The following is a 21,901-nucleotide window of genomic DNA, read 5'->3' as shown; positions in this document are numbered from 1 at the left end:
GGAAAGATGGCCTGTTTGTCAAGGGAGGCCTGGGGTGTCCAGCATGTGACCTCAGTGAAGTCCTCCCCTCCTGGCTTTCAGTGTTCCCAGCACCCATCCTGGAGTCTATACCCCTTGCTCCATCCTTTAATTTGGGGAGTGATGGGGCTTAGTCATAGAGCAGTACCTAGACCAACAGAGGCATGCTGTGCATGTACCATACACACACACACACACACACACACACACACACACACACAATTTATTTTTTTAGACATAACTGATTTCTTTGGCAAAAGTAATAGAATCGTTTATTTTCGTTGCCGTGGAGAATCAGGTTGAGGGCCATTCTGTGCATGCACGGCTAACCATCCATCGCCAGAGCCCTGCAGATCCTTGAGCACACTCGTTATAAACTCGTTATAAACAGTGTCATTTGTATGCAAACGTGGGCCGCCTGCCCTGGGGCTTTTAAGGCTGAAATCATTAGTGCAGAGGATCTTTTTAGATTTCCTAACAGAGTTTTCAGATGTTGGCAGTCCTTTGTTATAGTACATCTCGTCCCGGGGCAACGGTGCGCATGCACATCTCAAGCCGCAGTGGTCTAGCCTGGGAGGTTCCTGATACAGCCCTCACTACATGTAACAATGTGGGCCGCAGAAACTTCATCTTAAGGCTTGTGGGTGTTTTCAGGCTGTGAGGTCCCAGAGATGGCCCCTCTGCTGTGCTTTGGATGACTGGGCTCCAGCTTGTGGGTGTGAAGGTCAAACTAAGATGCTGCACACCTGAGTCTACTATGTAACCGGAAGTCGATGTTTTAAAGGCCAGACATAAGTTACTTGTTGTATCACACACCTGTTACCCCAGGAACTTGGGAGGCTGCTTCAGGAAGATTGCTAGTTTGAGGTCAACCTGGACTAGAGAGTAAGTTTGAGACTTTGTCTTAAAAATAAATAATAATTTTAAAAAATAAAGTACCGTAGGAAATGTGGTTAGTTTCCCCTCTATGATTATTTCCAAAAATATTTTAAGCTTTGTGCTTCTATCATTTAAAAACATTCTTGGTTTTTTTTTTTTTAGTTTGTTTTAGTTGTTTTTTTAAAGTTTTTTTTTAGTTTTGTTTTGTTTTAGCTGTGTTTAGTTTATTTGGTTTTTAGTTTTTTTAGTTTGTTTTTGTTTGTTTGTTTGAGACAAGGTCTCGCTACATAGCCCTAGCTATGTAAACAAGGCTGGCCTCAAACTCACAGAGATCCACCAGTTTCTGCCTCCCCATTGCTGACATTAAAAGCATGTGCCGCCATGCCCAGCTTAAAAATGTTTTTAATTAAAAACCCATGTGTGTACCTCTTTCTCTAGCCCAGTGCCAGGAGCGGGTGGAACACTACAAGAAGAGATGTCCTAACTTCCTCTATGTGGGATTTTAGTGTGATAGCAAACTCGGGTCAGACATGGCAACCCGGTAGCCCATGGCTGAGGCCACTTTTTATTTGTCCTGGATGTTATTTTGCAAATGTTGAGATTACATGTCAATGTTTTCAAATCAAAAGAGTTCACATTAAAATAAGCAGGTTTAATCAGCCCCCCACACAAGTTGTACACGTCATCAGTTTGTGGAGCTGGGCTCAAAAGCCACATGCCACAGTCTGCACTGCTCCCAAGGGTCCCAGCTGTCATTGTAAGCCGATATCAGAGCCTACAAATCCATTCCTTAAACCCACACGGACTTTTCCTTCGAAGGCAAAATGGTGGCCACTGTGGCAAAGCCAGAGTTCTTGTGTTGTAGGCTTACTGTAGACATACTTCAAGAGAATGGGACTCAGATCCCTTGGAAGACAAATGGTTCCCCTTGCCCACAGGCTTCCTGGAGTCTACCACCCACCACAGGTGGTAAATTACAGCCTGGCACCCTGTCCAGTGGGGTGACCCCTTTAGGATACTGACCAAGATGATTGAGATTTCTCTTCTGTATCCGCTCCACCCTCATCACCTCCCAGTGTTCTTTGCTTCACCTGGTTGGGTCCTGACTCTATAAACCTGCACATAGCCTGGACACACATTCATAATGCTCATTCTGTAAATGTTTGTTGAGTCATTTTTGTTAAATGTAATGAAAGATATATTCTACACATACGTGATCTTAACGTACATATTCTCCTAGCCACCAAGATGGGGATGAGGGCTCTTCTCCACTTTGGCTAACCTGGGTCTGAGAGTCAAGTTTTGATTCTCAGCAAACCTGATAGGTGATTTGGCAGTTTTTTCTCTCTACCATCTCCTTATGGTTCGTTTCGCTCCTACAGCACATTAGGATGGAGGATATGGCAGTATTTCCCGTCCAGCTGGTTCTGATCCGGTCATTCCCAGCGTCCCTGCTGGCCCTAGCCTGAGAACAGCCTCCCTTCTCAGCATCCCAGGATCGCTTGAGTTCATTGTTGCTTTGGCTATTTTGATAATCTTTTCTCATTGGGGAAAAAAAAAAAGCTTTATTTATTTATTTATTTATTTATTTTTGGACATAAGCCACACATCGTCCAATTTATCCATTTAAAGTAGATGATTCCATTTTTTTAAGTCTATTCACAGCTGCCCAGCCTTCACCACAGCCAATTTCAAAACATTTCCGTCACCCCAGACAGGAACTTCTTGACTTGCTGCTCAGCCCCTCTCCTTCTCGGCTGTCTTAGCTCAGGCTGGTTTGATGATGCACAGCAGAGTGCAGGGTTTCTGTACTAGAACCATCTTTTCTATAAGAGCCTTGTGTTCTGGGGGCTTGGAAGCTCCAGAACAGAGTCTGGCATCTGGGGGGGGGGTTGTCATGGAGGATCCCTTTCTGGCTTGGGCTTAGCTGCCTTGGCACTATGTCCTCTTGTGACAGATGGCTGAGGAGGGGCGCATCAAGCTCTGTGAAGTCTCCTCTTGGGAGGACTCTAATCCTGTTGGATCAGGGCTCTGTCTTCATGACCTCAGTTATCCTTCATCATTTCCACATAGATCCTATCTCTAATACAGTCATGTTGGGAATCGGGGCTCCAGTGTGTGGTTTGGGGATAAGGGGCAGAGCTCAATCTGGAGCACCAGCCCTGGAGCAACAAGTTAGGTACTTTTTGGCTTTATAGACTGGACTGTTTGGGCCATCACATTGCAGAGAATTGTGGAGTTGGCCTGGTCAGGCTGCCTTGAGAGACACCCATCATAGCTTTTCAGGTTAGAGGTCATGACTCCTGGGGCACTGTATGCCTTTCAGTTCCTGAGAAACCAAGGCTTCCCCTCAGGCAGTGAGACAGTCAGGCCTCCTGTGTACCTTGGTGTTCCCTAAAAGTCAGCGAAGCATATAGAAGCTTGGCTGGTGTTAATTAATCTCGTGTACCCTGCATATCCTACAAACGTCATTGCATCCCAGCAACTACAATTGAACGGACCCTGGCAACCGCCATTATATTCCATTCCTGATAAGGCAGAAAGTCTGATTGCTTGCAATAAACTTGACTCGGCTTCAGTCTTGCTGAGACCCCTCCAACCCAGACTTGGTTTTAACTTCCACCGACCATATCAGGAGACCTTGGCTTGTTAAGTGAGCGCTGGTGCTTACGTCACATAAATTCCAGCATAGGAGAATTGCTCGGCGGCTGACTTCTTTCACTTAGCATGCTTTCCTATTCACTCATGCTGCGGTACTCTATTCCCCGTCACTGTCTGCCAGTTCCAGCAGCACAGACCTACCATATTTTACTTATTCATCCATCAGTTGATGGAACTTAGCACATTTATTTTTTGGCCATTGTTAATCATGCCTTATGTACATTTTCATACAAGTTTTGTGGCTAATCGATGGTTTGAATTCTTTTCCCACTTCTAACTACACATTCTGGGTCATAAAGTAATTTTATTTCTTAGCTCAGGCCAGTGTAATAAAACACTGCAGAGTGCAGGGCTTATGTGCCAGAACCAAGTTCTGGAGGCGTGGAAGCCCCAGGATAGAGGCTGGAGTCTGGGGGATAGAGCTTCTTCAGAAACTCTGCTTTCCAAAGAGTCTCTGTATTATCACATGCCTGCCGACTGCCAATGTCCAGTCCGACCATGTTCTTGCCAACATGTGTGTTTTTTATGGTGTCTGTCCAGCGTGAGTTGCACTTTGTTGATGGCTAGTGGTGCTGAGTATCTCTTCATATGTTCAGTGGACATCTTTGAAAGAGGTTTATGGTTTGGTTTGGCTTGTCTTTTTTTGAGACAGGGTCTCATTATGTAGCTCAAAATGACTTCAAACTCTGTGTCATGCCGGCTTCAGCTGGAATTACAAGCATGTGCTACTTCACCCAGCTTATCAGGGATGTTTTATAATGAAAAAATTTATTTATTTTGTGTAGGGGGTTATGTGTGTATACGTGTTCATGAGTGTGCATGTGGGGGGTGTATGTGTATATGTGTTTATGAGTGTGCATGTGGGGTGTATATGTGTATACGTGTTCATGAGTGTGCATGTGGGGGTATATGTGTATATGTGTTTGTTAGTTTGCATATGGTGACCAGAGGTCAGTGTCTAGTGTCTTCCTTGTTAGCGTCTCGCCTTATTTTTTTAAATAATGTTTGGTTCTTTGGACAGTCCATACATTTATATAAGATCCATTGATTACATCAGCCCACCATTGCCTCTCCCAACTCCTCCTGGTGCCCTCACTCTGGGTCTCTCCCAGCTTCATGTCTTTTTATTTTTTTATTAATAGCTTGAGTCCAGTCTGTGCTACCCGTATGCGCATCCACCCCATCTTTTTGCAACATGGTCTCCCACTCAACCTGGAGCTCTCCGGTTAGGCTAGGTGGTTGGCCAGCAAGTCAGGGACCGTCCTGTCTCCACCTCCCAAGTTCTGGGATTACAGGTGTTCACTGATTTGTGTGTGTGCTAAGGATCAAACTCAGGTCCTCACACTTGTGTGGCAAACGTTTTACTGACTGGGCCATCTCTTCAGAGCCCCCCCCCCCATCAGGAATTTTATATGTTCTTTGGAAAATATCTATTCAACGTCTTTGACCATTCTTTAAATTGTTTATTTTTTGTCCCCTATTATTGAATCCCACAAGAAACTCTTGCACTCTGGACATTGTACTCTTATCAGATATGTGATTTAAAGGCATTTCTCCCATTCTGTCTCTTTGCCAGTGTCCTTTGAAGAACAAATGTTTTTAATTTTGGTGAAGTCCATCCGGGGAATTTTTTCTTCTTCTTCTGTTGCTCATTGTTTTGTGTTATATCTAAGAAACCATTGCCTAATCCAGAGTCTGAAGATTTATGGCTACACTTTCTTCTAAGAATTTTATAGTTTTAGCTTTTACATTTTGGTCTTTGATCCTCTGTGAGTTAATATTTATGTACACTGTGAGGTCATATGCTGTTTTTGAAAACAAGTTCAAGTGATAAATATCTAAATTTTAAAAGATGTAGCTCTCTTTGATTTTAACTGAAGATTCTGTGAGACTTTTTCAATGTAGCCTTTAATGGAAAGAAAATAAACTTTGAGCCCTAATAAGGCTGACGTGGTCACAATGTACTTTAAAAAGTCGATGAGCTAAGAATCTCTAGAAAATACTTTTGAAATTTTGGTTGTTAAAGCTCAACTTTTTTCATTAAATATTTAACTTAATGAAATCATGTTTTAATACGTTGTATAATGAATATTCATACACACATTAAAACCATCTTTCCTTCCATAGTCTATGGCCCTGATTTGATGTAGTGGTTCTCAGCCAGGGCAGTGCTCCCCCGCAGAAGACCCGGTAGTGTTTGGAGATGGTTATTGTTGTCACAGGACAGCTGACCTCTGAAGGGGTAGAAACCAGAGCGACCATTACCAGTGCGTCAGATCAGCTGCCATGACCCTGTTATCCAGATTAGCACACCATAATGCCAAGGCTGGGAAACCACACCGGCTAAGCCAGGGTCCTCTGCAGCAAAGTCTGAAGGTGATGAGAGTTTAAAACCCCTTTTCAACCTCATGGTTTATTTTTTTCATTACAATACTGAGCCCCAACCCCTTCCTGTCATTAAAATCTATGGTACCCTGGTGAGGTGGCACACATCTGTAACTGCAACAGAGAGGAGGCTGAAGAAGGAGCACGGCAAATTGGAGACCTCTCTTGGCTACAGAATGATACTCTGCTTTTGAGAGAGAGCGAGAGAGAGTGAGAGAGAGCAAGAGAGCGAGAGAGAGAATGAGAATATCATAAAGCAAATAAACCAGAGAGAATTATGAAACCCTTTATGGAGATGAAAATTCCATGCCCCTTGAAGGGACCATCGGGCACTCACCTTCAGGGATTAGCTCATTTCATATTTGTGTATCTGAGTTCCTTGGATTCTAGAACATATTTGGATAACTCTTTTCTACTACCCACATTTTGAATGACTGGCCTCCTGCTAAAATGTGTCTTATTTGATAATAGAACTGTGGGACGCTATCAGTTGGGGGTATTTAATATCTCAGTGCTGCTGAGATGGCTCAGTGGCTAAGAGCACTGACTGCCCTTCCAGAGGACCTGGGTCTATTTCCAGCACATACACGGCGGCTCACAACTGTCTGTAACTCCAGTTCCTCACATACAGGCCAAACACCAATGCACATAAAATACATACATAATGAGTATAGCAGTACAGGCCAGTCCTTCACGTTACTTCATTTTAACTTCCCCCAAATATGTAAGAGACAGCCATCATCACCATCATCACTCACGTTATGTAGCCATAGAAGCCATAGAATACAGGGTCAGGGGGGCTTGGTGAATGCCATTCTGGTGTTCCGCCATTGGTCCCTGACAGGGCTTAGACTTGATGTAGCCTCATGTCACAAAGCAGGTGGGTCACCCGCTGTGGATAGCCATGGATAGACATGGCAGGCAGTAAAGTGTACCATTACCCACTAAGCCACAAGAAGCCCCTGCCATGGGCTAGAAGGAGTAGACCCCCACATCTAGCTTTGGGAAGCGCCGTACGATCTGTACCTGCCTGTGGAAGCATGATTCACCTGCAAGCATCGCCACAGTGGATGCTGTCTGTGAACTGCTGTGACTCTCACGGCATCCTTGGATTCCCTCAGATCAGTTCATGTTTGTTTTTCTGCCTGCTGGTCCTCTTCTCATAAAATACTCCAGATCCCAATGCCTCTGCTGGCCTCTGGCCTGTGTTTATTTGTGCATACCCCAGCCCCCACCTTTGAACCCCTTGTCCCCAAGTCTTGCAAACTGTAGACCCTTGTGACCCAATGTGAGGCCACACCCTGCTGCTGTTGAAACCACAGCAGGTGTGAGCACTTCATAAGAAGCCATAGCTATTAGCCAGTGGTGTCTCTCTCCCAAGCTTCATCCCTGTGGGCATGCCAATCCCGCGTGTCCTTCGCCCTCTCCTCAAGAGGTCTTCAGGGAAGGATCCAGCATGTTGTGAGTGGCAAGGAATAAGCACTTCAAGGGAAGCCACACTTGAGATAGGAGTGACACCAATTTGGTCGATTTGGGGGTGCAGCTAAGATTGCATGCCTGCCTCTGAGGCATCCCCTTCTAGCTCTCTAAACGTAAGGGGCACAGATTGCATGAGGGTTAGAAAGTTTGCCTCTCCCCCAAATCTAAGGGAATACCCTGGGTTTGTGCATGGGCTACCCCTGAAACTCCTTGGGCAGTCTTTCTGTGTTCTGGGCCTCAGTTTCCCCTTGAAGGGAGGGTTACATAAAAACTGGTCTCTATGCATCCTTGAAGCTCTCATTGTCTTTGATTCTTGAAGTGCCAGGGGGCTGACTTAGGTGAAACCTATTTGAGTGACTGAAATCCCCCTAAGTAGGAATCGACGTTGGTAGTGAACCCACACCTACAAGTCTCCCCATGCTTGAAGAAGAGCCCAGAGCAATTGGGTGGTGCTGTCCTTCTTGAGAGACCCATCTCCAGAGGCGGCATTTAAAATATGTAGCAATCAGTTCTCATGAGCACAGATCCACCAGACCCAAAGGCCATAGAGACTGTGGACTATATGTGCCTTAGCTGCTTTGTCCTTCTGTCAAGCCTTTCTCAGGCTTGTTGGGGGAGGGTTTCCCTCTTTGAGTCATCTTCCATACAAGACCCTACCAAGCTCCCTTGGCTTCTCTCTCTGATCACTTACCTCGCTGTAGCAAATATAATTTTGTGTCCAAGTACTGAGTTCCAAGAATCTCTCTATGCCCAGCCTATGTTGGTTACCCTATTGGTTAACACCATACATTTGAAAAGGTTACTGGTAGTGACACCAGAGGACTGAGCCCCACAGCTCCTCTCTGCCCCTTAAGTTGCTGTGTGACCTGGGACAAGTCCCAGCCCTTCTCCAGCTTTCTGGTTCCTTACATAGAAAAAGAAAGGACTTGGCTGGATTCTCCAGCTCGGAGGCCCCTACTAGTCTGTGTTGTGTTTCTGGAGAACTGCGTATCTATAGCTGCTGACTGCTCTCTCTCTCTTTCTCTCTCTCCTTCTCTCTCTCTCTCTCTCACCCACCACCCTCATCTTAGAATGCACTGCTCCCCGCAGGCCTGAGGCAGAAGGATCAGACCACCAAGGCGCCCACAGGCCCCTTTAAAAGAGAGGAGCTTTTGGATCACTTGGAAAAGCAAGCGAAGGAATTTAAGGATCGAGAAGACCTGGTTCCCTACACAGGGGAGAAACGAGGTACTAAACCACACGGCTCTCATGAGCTTGTCCTTCCTGAGGCCTCACAGAGGACCACTTGTGTGTCCTACCCTGTGTTGGGCCAAATGTACCTGGGCCTCTCTTGGGTCCTTCCTGCCTGAACAGTAAACAGTCCCTTACCCCAAAGCATCATCTGTGGTGTTATATTCAATCAGTTGGGGATGGTTTGAGGAAAAAGACTCACCCAGACAACCAAAATGTCTCTCCAGATCCTCTTTAACTAGGGTGTAAGGGAAAGAGAAAGCTATTGCTGATGACGCCAGACTATGAGAACTAAACAAGGACCATTCTGTGGAAACGAGGAGCAAGGCACCTCACCCAGCTCCCTCTGTCCTGACTCTACTTTCTTTAAAGTCTTTTTCTGGCCCCGGTAACAGCCTTCCTTCATCTCTTTACCCGAGACACTCTGCTCCAGCAAAAAACAAGCCATCTAGAAGTCTTCATAGGATCCTAGATAGACACTCTCCATGACAATCCAAGCTTCAGGTCCTCCCTGGGCTTTTCGAGTGTGCCTTCTTGCATGCTCTACCCAGTTACCTGCGGCATCTGTGGACCAGAAGGATGATGAATAGGGTAGACCAGAAGTCTGAGTTCTGTTCTTACTGCAGGAACTTTTTACCTGTCCCCAGGCCATGAGTACTCTTCCTTGCCACCCAGCTCTATAACTCCTGGGTGTGTCTAGTAAGAGATGCTGTGGTTAGAAAGAGCCTATAGCCCAGGTTCTACCACTTATTAAGGACGAGAACTCAATGAATTACTTCTGTTTCCTCTTCCGGCAAACTAAATGAGAACATTCCCAGCCTCCTGCGACTTTTGGGAGAACTGAGACATGGATAGACCCGCCCTGGCACACGGCAAATACTATGGACACATGAGCTATGACTGCCCTGCCCGTCACGTTCCATCTGCCCTGACCTGTCTTTCAGCGACACTGCCCCTGTCTCCTTTGACAAGGTGTATCGCCACTCTCTGCTCCCTTCTTGGGTGTTTGCCATCTCAGGGACCTGAGTGGGTCTTTCAAAGCTCTTCACATTCTCTCTGATTCTCCTTAATCATCTTCTCTCAGGAGCTGGTCCCTGAGGGTTGGAATGTGGGTGATTTTTGACTACCTGGTAGCCCCATCTGGCAAAGGGGCTAGCCTTCCGTAGTGCTGAGCGGAGCATGGGCTGGGCGTGAGTTACGGGTGATGAATGTGTCCCGCTCCAGTGACATACTGCCTTAGCCCACAGGTCCATGAGTGTTCTGTGTCTTGTTGCATCCCCAGTACCCAGCTACACCTTGCACACAAAAGGTGCCTCGTGAGTATTTGTTGAATTAAAACATTGTTTTAATTGATTGTGTCCCCGATTCTCTTCTCATTCCTCCCACGGCCCCTATCTGCAAGAACATAAACCTGCCGAATCTGGGTCTGTGTCTAGAGCTGTCCCCTCTGTGTCCCTGTTGCCAGCCGAGTGTGTGATGCTGTGTGGCTGCCTAATGACAGAAATGTGGAAGCACAGAGAGGCAGACATTGTGGAGGGAGTCCAACCTTCGTCAGCCCTGGGGTTGGAGCTTTTCTTGGCTCCTGGAAGCTAGAAAGTCCAAGAGACTTCAAGGGGCATGCGAACCACAAAACCCGAAGAGTGCTGGTCTGGGTAGTAAGGGGGCAGCAGCAATGGCGGGGAGGAGGTTTGCGGAGTGGACCCAACGAAGACTGTATGCTCTAGCGATGTTTTCACCCAAGGGCCTGTGGCATAAGCAGGGCTGTCTGTCCCCCGCAGTCCCTCCTGCACATTTGAAACCCAAGGAAACAGAGGCTGCGAGGGCATCAGCAGTGGCCCCGGGGGAGCAGTAGAAAAGCTCGAATCCCTTAAGTTCCCATATGTGGCCAGCTTAAAGGGTCCAAAAGCATTGAGAATGTAATTGGAGTTGGAGACACATGACTTGGAAGTTGTTGCGGGAGGTCCTTCCGCCCCTCCAACCAATAGCTGCTGTGATACCAGCCCATTGGGGCGTGGTCTCTCTCCCTTTAAAAAAGCGGCTACTTCCTCTGCTCTGTCTCTTCACTTCCTGCTCCGCCGGAGACTAGACTCCCTTCCTGGTTATGCAGATGGCTGTTGTCTGGGACGGTGATCTGTAAGATTTTTCCCCTTTAAATAAATAACACCCTATTAATCATAACTCCAAACTGGTGTGGCATTGTTCGTGACTTACGCCTTCAGGAAGTGGAATCTGACTTTTCTTCCAGAGAACCCAGGTTCAATTCCCAGCACCCACATGGTGACTCACAAATGTCCATAACTCCAGTTTCAGAGGATCCAGTGCCCTCTACTGGCCTCCAGGGGCACCAAGCATGAATACGGTGTACAGACATCCATTCAGCCAAAGCCCCCATACACATAAAATAAAATAATAATAGCATTTAACAGAATATAATTGATGGTAGCTGAAATTCTTATGGATTAAATAAGCAGAGATCTCCACAGAGGGGCTAAGGCCAGAGGTATCTCATGCCATTAGCCCAGGCTTTACTGAGAATTTAACCCCCCACACTGGGCCCATAGCTAGCTTAAGCTGAGGAAAAATAGCACCCAGTCACCCCAAGATTCTGCAAGATGTGCTGGTAGCCATGCATCTGTGTAAACATCCTGGAGAATTTGGAGCAGGAGTCACTCACATGCAAATGGGGAGGTCAGAATAGAATTCCATGCAAGATATTTTCGTTAGAATTCGATTTGGCTGCATATGCTGGGAAATTGCATAAATAGAAATTAAAATATTAAAGGCTGATTAGCCATCTGCCCACTGCCAGGAATCAAGGTCCTCTCTAGACTTTTCTGTTTCCCCATAATATATCATTATCTTTACGGCTCTTCTAGCTGCTGGAGGACCAGCTATTCTAATGCTCACATTCCAACTAGGGAGAGAAAGAGAAGAAAAGAAGGTTAAGTCCCTCATATGAGGATCATGGAGTCACATGGTTGGGGAAGGACCTGTAGCAGGGGGCTAGTAAACCACGGGTCTTAACTATTTACTGAATGTTCACTTACTGCGTCAATCATGTCCACAGCGGAGCTACAGCCCCAGCTCTTAGGCATTTCCTTTTCCTTGTACGTTTCTCCCTTTGTTTAGAATCTCACCTCACCGTAGAGTTTCTCATACATTTTCCCCCTATGATTTTATTGTGTGCTTTGCTTGCAGAGGTAAGTGATATTTGCTAAAAGAAGAAATCAAAGTAATGTTTTTCCCCGTGGAATAAGCACTGATCCCATGCCGGAGCTGGGGGCGGGGTTCTAGACAATTCTCTCCTTATTCTCTTTCCTGTTCCCAATCTGTTTCTGTGGACTGGCTTATTCCAAGTATCACCTACAAGTGAAGCCATTCTCTCTCTCTCTCTCTCTCTCTCTCTCTCTCTCTCTCTCTCTCTCTCTCTCTCTTTCACTTACTGTGTTTTCAGAGTCCGTCATATCCCACAGTTGTTGAGCCATTCATCCACAGATAGACATTTAGGTTTTCCATCTTTAGTCTGTTAAAATTAAATATTTATGTAGAAGTATGATGAACATTCCTATACAAGTATTGGAGGTTTTTGTTATTGTTGTTTCTGGTTCGGTTAGCAGGACCCTAGAGATTTAGGCAAGGGCTCTACCTCTGAGCCACATCTCTTTCTCCTCCCCCCCCCCAGCCTGACCAGAGGCAGGGTGTCTCACTAAGATATTTGGGCTGTCTTTGAACTCTCTTGTTCTGTAGCCGAGGCAGGCTTTGTCCTTGCAATCCTCCTACTTCAGCCTCCTGACCAGCCGATTATACACTTGCCTTATACAGGCCTTACTCAAGATTAATAACCTGTTTTCAGTTCTTTGGAGTGTATACCTAAGGGAAGAATTGATGAGTCCAGTGATCACTCTTTAATCCTGGAGGAATTCCCAACTTCAATAACAACTGCACTATTTTTTTTTTTTTTTTTTGCTTCCCAGCAGCAATACATAAAGGGTCCAATTTTCCTCATCTTTCCCAACACTGATTTGCCACGTTCCCTCTGCAGCAGCATCCTCATGGCTGTGGAGTGGTGCCCAGTTAGCGTCTTCACGTGTGTTTGTTAGCTATGTACATATCCTCTTCGGGGTAATGTCCGCTCAAGTAATTTGCCCGTTTTTAAGTTGGGCCATTTGACTTTTTGTTGATGAGTTATAAAATTTACTTCTGTATTCTTAGATTTTATTCCATGTATTGATTTGTGTGGTCATATGCATGCTTGCACATGAATATGGATGTGTGCATAAACCACCATGGGGTGCGTGCCTGTGTGGGTCAGAAGACAGCATGCAGGAACTGGTCCTCTCCTTCCACCGTGTGAGTTTGGTGGGCTGATCTCAGGTTGTCAGGTTTGGTGGCCAGGGCTCTTCCTTACCAGCTGAGTCGTCTCACCAGCCCTGGCTCTCTATCTCTGATACTAGGCTTTTGTCGGCTGTACGACCCATGAACATTTTGCCCACTCCAGAACTGGTCTTTGTACTTCCTTGATCACACCCTCTGAGACATAAAACTTTCAATTTTGAATGATGTTCAAGAGGGTCTCTTTTGTTGCTTGTGGTAACAACAAGATTCCATTGCTAATCCTAATCATGCTGTTGTTTTCTTTAAAAAATGTCTTGGTTTTAATTCTGATAGGTCACTGATCATTTGAGTTTCACTTTTGCCTATGTTGTGAGGTAGGGTCTGACGTCATTCTTCTGCATGTGACTATATCATGTGACCCAGCACGTGCTGAATAGACATGGTACATTGTTGATAATAATTTGCACATATGTGTGGCATTTTCCTGGGCTCTCAATTCTGTTGTGTTGTTTGCTAGCTTCATATTACAAAGTTTTCTAATCTATGAAACGAGATTGTTTTCAGTGATCTCTATTTTTTTCTATTTCTTTTATGAATGCATTGTAGTTGTCAGTGTACATGGATTTAGACTTTATTCCCAAGTATCTTATTCTTTGGTTATTATTGTGAACTGCTTTCCTGGCTGCCTTTGCATATTCCTGTTTCTGCTCCATAGACGCCCCTCTGCTCTCATCCTCAGCACCAAACACTGCTGAATTGATGAGTCCCCACAGCTGTCGCTGCTGTTTGTTTTTAATTTGGGTAGGGGTTTGTCTGGTTGCTTGACTGATTAGTTGCTTTTTGGAATGTAGAAGTTCAGACTTTTCTCCGCATAAGAGTGTGTTATTTGTAAACAGAAATGTCTTCTGTTTGGGTTCCACCTCTTTCTCACGCAGCACGGCATTCACTCTAACTAGAACATCTCACGCGCTGTTGATGGCCCCAATAAAGCTGGGTGTCCTTGGTTGTTCCTGATCTTGGGGGCTCTTTCCGTACTTCTGTAAGGCCCAAGGTTAGAGACAATTGTCGCACTGACTCCCTTCTGATTGCCCTAACCCTCAAACAGCACACACATGCCCAATCATAGACTATATGGACTGAATATCACAGACTAGTTCATTTATAGAGAAAGAAATTTACTTCTCAGAGTTCTAAGAGCTGAGAGGTTCCAGAGCTGGCAGCAGAGGCACGGTGGAGGTGGTGTTCATTTTTGCATGCTAACGTGGTGAAGAGAGCAGCAGCAAGCATGGATGTCACTAATGCCCTCCCAGGAGCCCAACCTCGCGACTTCAGCTCATCCTGACTACCTCCCCCAAAGCTCCCCCTCCACACACCCTTAACAGATAAATTTGGGGATGGGGTTCCCAGGGTACAAGCTTGGAGAGACACATGCAAAACCTCACACAGTTTCTCAGAAAAGCAATTTCTCGTGATGGTTTTCAAACTTGATTTTTCACAGAAAATTTATTCTAGGACATATTCCTTCTTAAGGATCTCCATGATCTTCAAAAAAAAAAAAAAAAAAAAGAGTTCTTTGATTTTGAGTTGTGTTTATGAACTGGAATTTGTGTGTGAGTGCAGGGTCTACCACAGCCAGAAGAGGGCGTCAGATTCCCTGGAGCAGGAGTTACAGGCAGTTTTCACTTGTGGGAGATGGGTGCTGAGAATGAGGTCCTCTTCAAGAGCAGTAGCTACTGAGCCATCACTCTGCCCCCTCCACGTCTTTTGTAGTAACTTCCGGAATTGTCTGGTACAGACTCTTCCAACAGTCTTTACTGGTGGACACACAGTGGGCACTCCCCTGCCTGCCTTATTCCTCCTCCACCCACTTACGAGCTCGCCACTCTAAGAACAGAAGGTCCCATGAAGCTAGAATGCAATTGGCTCTCTTTCAACCTTAAACAGTCTGCGTGCGTTTTATCTACTTTGTTGAAGAACATTTACAGGTTTTTCTCTCATCTCAGAACCTTTCATGAAGGGAGTCTCAGACCTCACTATAGCCATGTACCCTGTGTGTTTACAGGAAAGATCTGGGTCCCCAAGCAGAAGCCCATGGATCCTGTGCTGGAGAGTGTGACGCTGGAGCCCGAGCTGGAGGAGGCCTTGGCAAATGCCTCGGATGCAGAACTGTGTGACATTGCAGGTAAGCCCAAGGGACAAGCCTGTCTTCCTGAAGGCTTCCTGTGCAGAGAGCCTCCTCTGCTTTATTTGAACATTTGAACACCCTCTCTATTTCTAGGAATAGGATAAGATTTAAAAAAAATGTTCCCAAATACCCAAACTAAATAAAACTGTTCAAACACACCCTGTCACGGAACCACCTGTTGCTGCCCTGAGACCACTCCCCAGGGGATTAGGAATGTCGACCAGGGAGAGCCAGGATAAGCCTTGTTGCAGCCATACCCACCAGATTCTGCCCAAACATCTCATAAAGGGCTTGGAGCACGGCTGTGTTTGTGTTACCCTCATACCTCTTAAGTGCCCCCCTCCGCCCCCATGACGCTCCCCTACCATCTTCACAACAATATACTCCAGAAGGTAGTCTGCTATTGCAAACCCTCTGCTGCCCCTATCTCTCCTTACCGCTGTAGAGTCCCTGCTCTATGCACCCAGTCCCCGTCTCTCTGGGGTTCACTGCAGTCTGCACCGGCACCCACCTGCCTCACCCACACTGCGCCCTGGCTCAGCAAGTGGGAGGTGTGGGAGAAATACTGCAGACCTTTGGCGTAGGAGAGGAATGGGACGATGGGGATGAGCTGGCCGTGAGCATGGTGCAGGGAAAAGGGCAAGCTGGGCCCAGAGATCGAGTGAGTTCTGTGTCCTTAATGTCAGGGAGATACTGAGTTGAGTTTGGGGCCTGGGGCATCTGAGTTATCCGTGGGCCATCCAGGTGGAAACTGCTGTGCATGATGGCCTAGCATTCTGCAGGAGGTTTCCTTTGGACATGCTCAGAGTTGCCAGGCTTTAGGAAGAGCACAAGGCAGGTGAAGGCGGCACACCCGGGGCCCAGCTAGCCCGGGGCCCAGCAGCCAGTCACAGGTGAGTGACAACCGAAGGACTCAGTGAAGACAGACAGACTGACAGAGAACTAAGAAGGCAGAATGGGGTTCCAGGCTGCCAGAGACAGTGGATCCATGGCCAAGGCCGGACAGGCTGCATCTGCCTCTGCTTCATCCAGTCCACCATCAGGGATGCTATTTGTGGCTCTTGGTGGCTTTAAGGCAAGTGGAGGGGTCTGCAGATGGCCTTCCTCTTAGCTACTAGGGCTGTGGTCAGTGGTTTACACTGTGTAGCAGTGGTGACCGCAGATGGTGGCAGCGAAAGCCAGACTGCAGGGACCTGAGGAGAGGCTGGACAGAGCAGGCAGGTAGCCTCTTTCTCCAGATGGCCCCTTTCCTCAGCACCACCTCAGGTGGTGAAGGACAAGAGTGACAGGACCCAGAGAATGGTGTCCAGTCTAAGCAGTGCTGAGAGGCCAAATGGCCCCAACGGGAGCCCAGGCATGCAGCTCAGGAGCCAGGGGCTCAGCGGGTTACATAAGATGCCAATGGAGCCATGCCAGATCCTTCAGCGTGCCCGCATATTTCAGCCCCTCCTCCTCCCCCGCAGGTCCCTTGACTCCTGGATAATCTGTGCAACAGGGAGAGTGGATACCTTGCCCTGCCTGCCTCTGTTTCCTCCCCATGAGCTGTTTTTATCTGGGGCCTGCTCATCTGAACCCCTGTGTGACATCATGGCCCTCATGAGGGCACACGGGGATTATTAAATGGCTGCTGTCATAGCGGGCTCCTGAGGCTGCCCTGAGTCTCAACAGAGCAGGCCTCCGAGTTGGGCGTCTGGGCCTGCTCTTGGAAACATTTTCCTTGTTGTTGTCAGCACACCGTGGTGATCTGCCTCAGATCCCCAGCCCCGTGATGTCCGGAAAGGAGCAGGAGACTGTGCGTGCATCCCAGTGTTAGCTGACTGTCCCTGAGTGCCTGTCATTGTTTGACTTTAGCCATGACAAGGTGGCAGTGCCTATGGGGAAGGAGGCACGGGCCGTCTGCTGAGTGATAAACATGTTCCAGGTGCTGTGTGAGTAGTTCTCCATACAGCACTGTATTTATTGACCGTGACAAACCCTATGAAGTAAATTCTATTATTGTCCCCGTTTTACCCCAAGATACCAGCTGTTCCTAGTGCCGGATCAGAAACAAGGAGCGAAGATGATGCCAGGCTTTGTGGCTGTGGGTAAAAAGCAGAGTCGGGCAGCTAGAAGAAAGTTGCCCTGGATGGCCAGAGGTGTTGGCATGGCAGGGCCACCCATCAGAACCAGACAGTTTAGCCCAGGAGGGGATAGTCGTGTTGCGGGAGGTCCTTCCACTCCTCCAACCAATAGCTGCTGCTTTCTTTCCTTTTTCTTCTTCTTTTTGTTTTTGTTTGGTTGGTTGGTTTTTTTGAGACAGGGTTTCTCTGTAGCTTTGGAACCTGTCCTGGAACTAGCTCTGTAGACCAGGCTGGCCTCGAACTCACAGAAATCCACCTGCCTCTGCCTCCCAAGTGCTGGGATTAACGGCGTGCACCACCGCCACCTGGCTTTTTTTTTGTATCTCAGCAGCTATTGGTTGGAGGAGCGGAAGGACCTCCCGCAACATAGTCGGACTTCCCAGTATGGGTGGCTTATTGAAGGAAGGAAAGCCTAGAGAGAGGTGAGGGGGTCTGCAGCTGCCTCTGGTCTACATGCTGTCGTCACAGGGTGTCCCCACGAACCGGGCCTTCACTAGGTCTCTCCCACATGGCACCAGTTACCCGGAGCTTTCCTACCCACCGTGTGCCAGGCTGTGGACTTGGTTCTGGTGAGAAAATATCCAAAGGAAACAGCTCTGTCCGCCCTCGTGGAGCTGGCATTACACAGGCAAATGAGACAAGATCACTGGGGTGATAGGTCAGGGAGCACAAGAGGGGCACTTGGAGTAAAGGGTGGGTCAGGGGAAAGAAAGGAAGACAGGGAAACTGAGCCAAAAGTCAGACAGCTGGGGGTGATCTAGAGAGAGTGGGGTAGGAAAGAGGAAATTCCAGGATGGGGCACTCGGGCACAGGGAAAGCTCCCGTCCCGGCCAGGGACATGCTTCTTTATGTAGCAGCCTCAGTATCTGTCAGTAACGGTCAGGAGCTTGTGGGAGACCACAGAGAAGGAGACCCAGGGGTGGCAGAAGGAAGGCACGTCACTGACAATCCATGAGGCTTCCTCACTGAGTTGATAGACATGTGGTACACCTGTCTTTACTAGGCTGGATGAGATACAATCTTTGCCCTGGGGCGCCCAAGAAGTGCACGGGAGGACAGGCCCAAAGTATGTAGGTTTCAGTCTTAAACATGTCCCCACAGGGTGCTAAGTAGAGCTCACGGGACTCTGGCCCATGACTTTAGCTTCAAGGCCGCTAAACTAAAGGGAGTCGGCAGCAAGCATTGCCTCCCACACTTGCTCGGGATTTGGTCCCTAACTGGCCTTTAGAAACCCTTGCAGTAGGGCAGGAATGAGGAAATTAGTGGGGTGGGAAGGCCTAGCCTTTGGAGGGAGCACCCACTCCCCAAGAGGAACTGGCCAGCCTTCGCTAGACTGTCTCTTGGTCATTGGTGGTTTCAATGCCTTTACGTATCCATCCTCCTCTCATTCCAAGACTGTCCGGGGATGTGACTTTTCTAGGAACAGTTCCCCAGCACCAAGTCCAGAGCCAGGTTCTGTGTCTGCACCTGGGATGTGAGAACACACCTCGCAGCCCTCCACCAGGACCACTCAAGCCTGTGGCAGCTGGAGGAGCCGGGGATGTGTGCCGTGATCACGCTGCATCCTGAGCAGAATTACAAATGGAAGGAGCCCTGCCAAGGCAGAGAGGAAACAGAACTCAATGTTCTTTTTCAGAGTTCAAAAATAGTCCTTTTTGAGTTTTGAGGAAGATCTAGACTTAAAAAAAAAAAAAGGAAAGGAAAAAGAGAAAAAAAAGAAAAGAAATCTAGTCTCCTGGCGCTAAAATCAGCCTGGCTGAGATCTACAAAGGAGGAAGCAACACAAGATGTCAGGGGAGGGGTTTCCTTGGTAAGGCTCACTCCTGGTGACAAATGCAGACATTACAAGCCAGGGGAAAGCCTCAGTAGCCCCAGGCTGGTGGTGGACATTTGTCTTATACACACTCTCCCTTCTCCCTTCCCTCCCCTCTCTTCTTTCCTTCTCTCCAAGAACTCTGATTTCTTCCTTCTGTGCCCTTCTATCTTTGCATACCATCTTTCCTATGTTGTTAGGACTAGAATTCTCCAGTTGAGGGGACAATTTTAGAACTCTTACTGGCCTGGCAGATGCAGTACTGCCTTATATACTAGGAGCCTCTCTGCTCCACACAGCAAACCTGTTAAGTGTGGGGATGCTTACCCTATAACACTGAACAGGCTAAAACTGGGGGCATGGTTGCCTGGCTGCTCCCATGGGAAGGTAAGAGTTCAACATTCACAGGTGTGCAGCTTTGCAGCTGCAAAACCCTTGGGAGACCAAGGAGGAAATGACCTCTACAAGGTCACTTGAAAAAGTAGCAACAACCCAAGGCTCTTAACTCTTGGTCCCTCACACTCCTCCGTGCCCCTCTCTAACCCATCACAGGATGTGGAGATTCAGGCACCACATATGTTTTCCATTTTTATTTTTGTTTACATATCTCCTTCCCCTCCTGTGTGCTCTGAACTGAGGCAGTACATTTCATATGATCCCAGCCTCGGCGAACCTGAGACCTCCGCTGTGTGGGGGCTGGAGCACCTCTCTGGAAGATGAGTCTCCGTGACGTGACTCACCTGCTGCTGACTCAGCCTCGGCTCCCTCAGCCCACGGGGACACAGCCTAAATTAAAACCTCGAGAGCTGGAAAAGCAGCAGCTGTCTCTCAGCAGCCCTCCTCAGGGATGAGCCGATGAGCCGGCAAGGCTAATTTTAGCAAAGACTCCTAGGGGCGAGAAACAGAAGGGACTTTGAGATCATCTCTTCTGTGGGTCTCAGTTCCCATTGGGGGCACCAAAATCACCTCAAGGAACCAGGCTTAGCTGTGCGCTCCTGTTATCCCAACACCTGAGAGGCTGAGGCAGGAGGATTATGAGTTCAAGGTCAACCTAAATTACATAATAAAAAGGGAAAAGAAAAAGACAGAGATCACACCCCTCTGTCCAGGAAGGAGCTGGATATTGGTGGTTTACAGCCCCCAGGCAGTCTGCATGTGCAGCCAGAGTGAGGGTCTTGCATCACCCCTGGCTGGACACAGGTGGCTGAAGCCAAGAGAGAGGAGGGGCTTGCCCAGGGTGGAACTGAGAACACGGTCAAAGCCAGAACTTGATCTGAGTCTTCTTAAGACCTGCCATGCTCTCTCTCTACCTAGAGAACATATTTACTGAAATGTCTTAATTTAAAAAAAAAAAAGTCATCAGGTATTTGCCATAGAGACAGGAGAGCAGTGCTTCTCCTCCCTGACCCTGGGAGCCCCAGCCCAGCAGAGAAAGCACACAGGTGTCCTGGAACCACCTTTGTTCTGAAGTACGTTGTGATGGAGCAAGGACACCCGCTACTGAAAGAAAGGGGAGAATCTAAGGAGCCTCCCTGGAGGAGGAAGAATCTCACCAAGTCTTGGAGTAGTGGGATAGCTAAATAAAATATAGACTGTCCAGTTAAATTTTAATTTTTCCACTTGTTTTTTTGAGACAAGATTTCTCTGTGTAATAGGCCTGGCTGTCCTGGAACTCACTCTGTAGGACCAGGCTGGCCTCAAACTCAGAGATCCACCGGTCTCTGCCTCCTGAGTGCTGGGATTAAAGGTGTGAATTATCACCACCTGTCTGAATTTGAATTTTAAATAAATAACCTGAGAGACCCAGGGAGGCCAAATGGGCCGAAGGACAGGGCAGAAGATGGCAGTGCATTCCCTGAAAGAGATCCTTGCTGGAAAGACTCGTTCGGTTGGGCCACGTTGGGTGGAGTGTGCCTGTGGATCTTCAAGGAGACCTGGGAACCAGAACCAAAGGGAGGCCTGGGGAGGGGGGCGGTCTAAGAGCTACATGAATGAGAGCTAGGATAAAGATGACCCACGGTTTTACAGTCTCGTGTATATGTTTCTTACCATGCTCCCAGCGTGTGGAAGATGGGTCTCCGGGGGGCATCTCTGTCTGCGTGAGCAGAGTCATGGACCCCCCTTTGTCCCCACAGCTATCCTGGGCATGCACACGCTCATGAGCAACCAGCAATACTACCAGGCCTTGGGCAGCAGCTCCATCGTGAACAAGGAGGGACTCAACAGTAAGTACGCAACCCTGCTTGCTTGCCATCCCCTGCCCTTGCTGGTCCGTGGGACTGGCTCACAGAGGACGCCTTGAAAGAGAGACGCCTCCTCCTGCATCTTGAAGCCCGAGCTCCCCATACTCCGGCTTGTCGCATTTTAAGCAGGCAAAGCTCTTCATCGCTTCCTTTGCCTGTCTTCCTTTGAGTCTGCTGGGATTTTATGACTCGTTTACAAAGCCCCCTTCATCTCAACGCCACGTTTCTTCTAAAGGTTTTAGAGATTTGCTTCTTATGTTCGGTGCCTTAATCCTTGCAGAGTGGGTTGTGTGTGTGCTGGGATGGGATGCCTCTATGCTGTTTGCCCGAATGCGTGTGTACCTGGGGACGCTGGACCAGTTGCTCTCTGCCTTATCCTTTGAGACAATCTCTCAGTGAACCTAGAGCTCACGGATTTGGCTAGACCTGATGACTGGCCAGTCATTTCCTGGGGTCCCCTGCCTCCACTTTCCCAGTGCCAGAATTATAGGTGCAGGCTGCTGCACCCAGATCTCTTTTTCTTTTCTAACATGGAATCTGGGGATGAACTCGG

General features: G+C 47.8%; 1 protein-coding gene across 4 annotated transcripts in view; it reads left to right on the top strand.

The window, feature by feature from the left end:
* Window positions 1–21,901, top strand: part of Tmod1 (tropomodulin 1) — a 70,415-nt gene that overhangs the window by 28,484 nt on the left and 20,030 nt on the right. For 2 of the 4 annotated variants that reach the window (XM_050156161.1, XM_050156160.1), the window contains 3 exons: window positions 8,493–8,649; window positions 15,050–15,169; window positions 21,241–21,330. In XM_050156161.1, coding sequence (XP_050012118.1) covers window positions 8,493–8,649; window positions 15,050–15,169; window positions 21,241–21,330 — 367 coding nt within the window. The remainder of the gene's footprint in view (window positions 1–8,492; window positions 8,650–15,049; window positions 15,170–21,240; window positions 21,331–21,901) is intronic. The other 2 variants (XM_050156163.1, XM_050156164.1) reach the window with 1 other exon arrangement.

This window comes from Alexandromys fortis, unplaced genomic scaffold, assembly GCF_014885135.2.
Source record: "Alexandromys fortis isolate MF-2015 unplaced genomic scaffold, M_Fortis_MF-2015_v1.1 scaffold_92, whole genome shotgun sequence".
In the NCBI taxonomy this organism is placed as follows: domain Eukaryota; kingdom Metazoa; phylum Chordata; class Mammalia; order Rodentia; family Cricetidae; genus Alexandromys; species Alexandromys fortis.
This window is presented reverse-complemented; position numbering and strand designations above follow the sequence as displayed.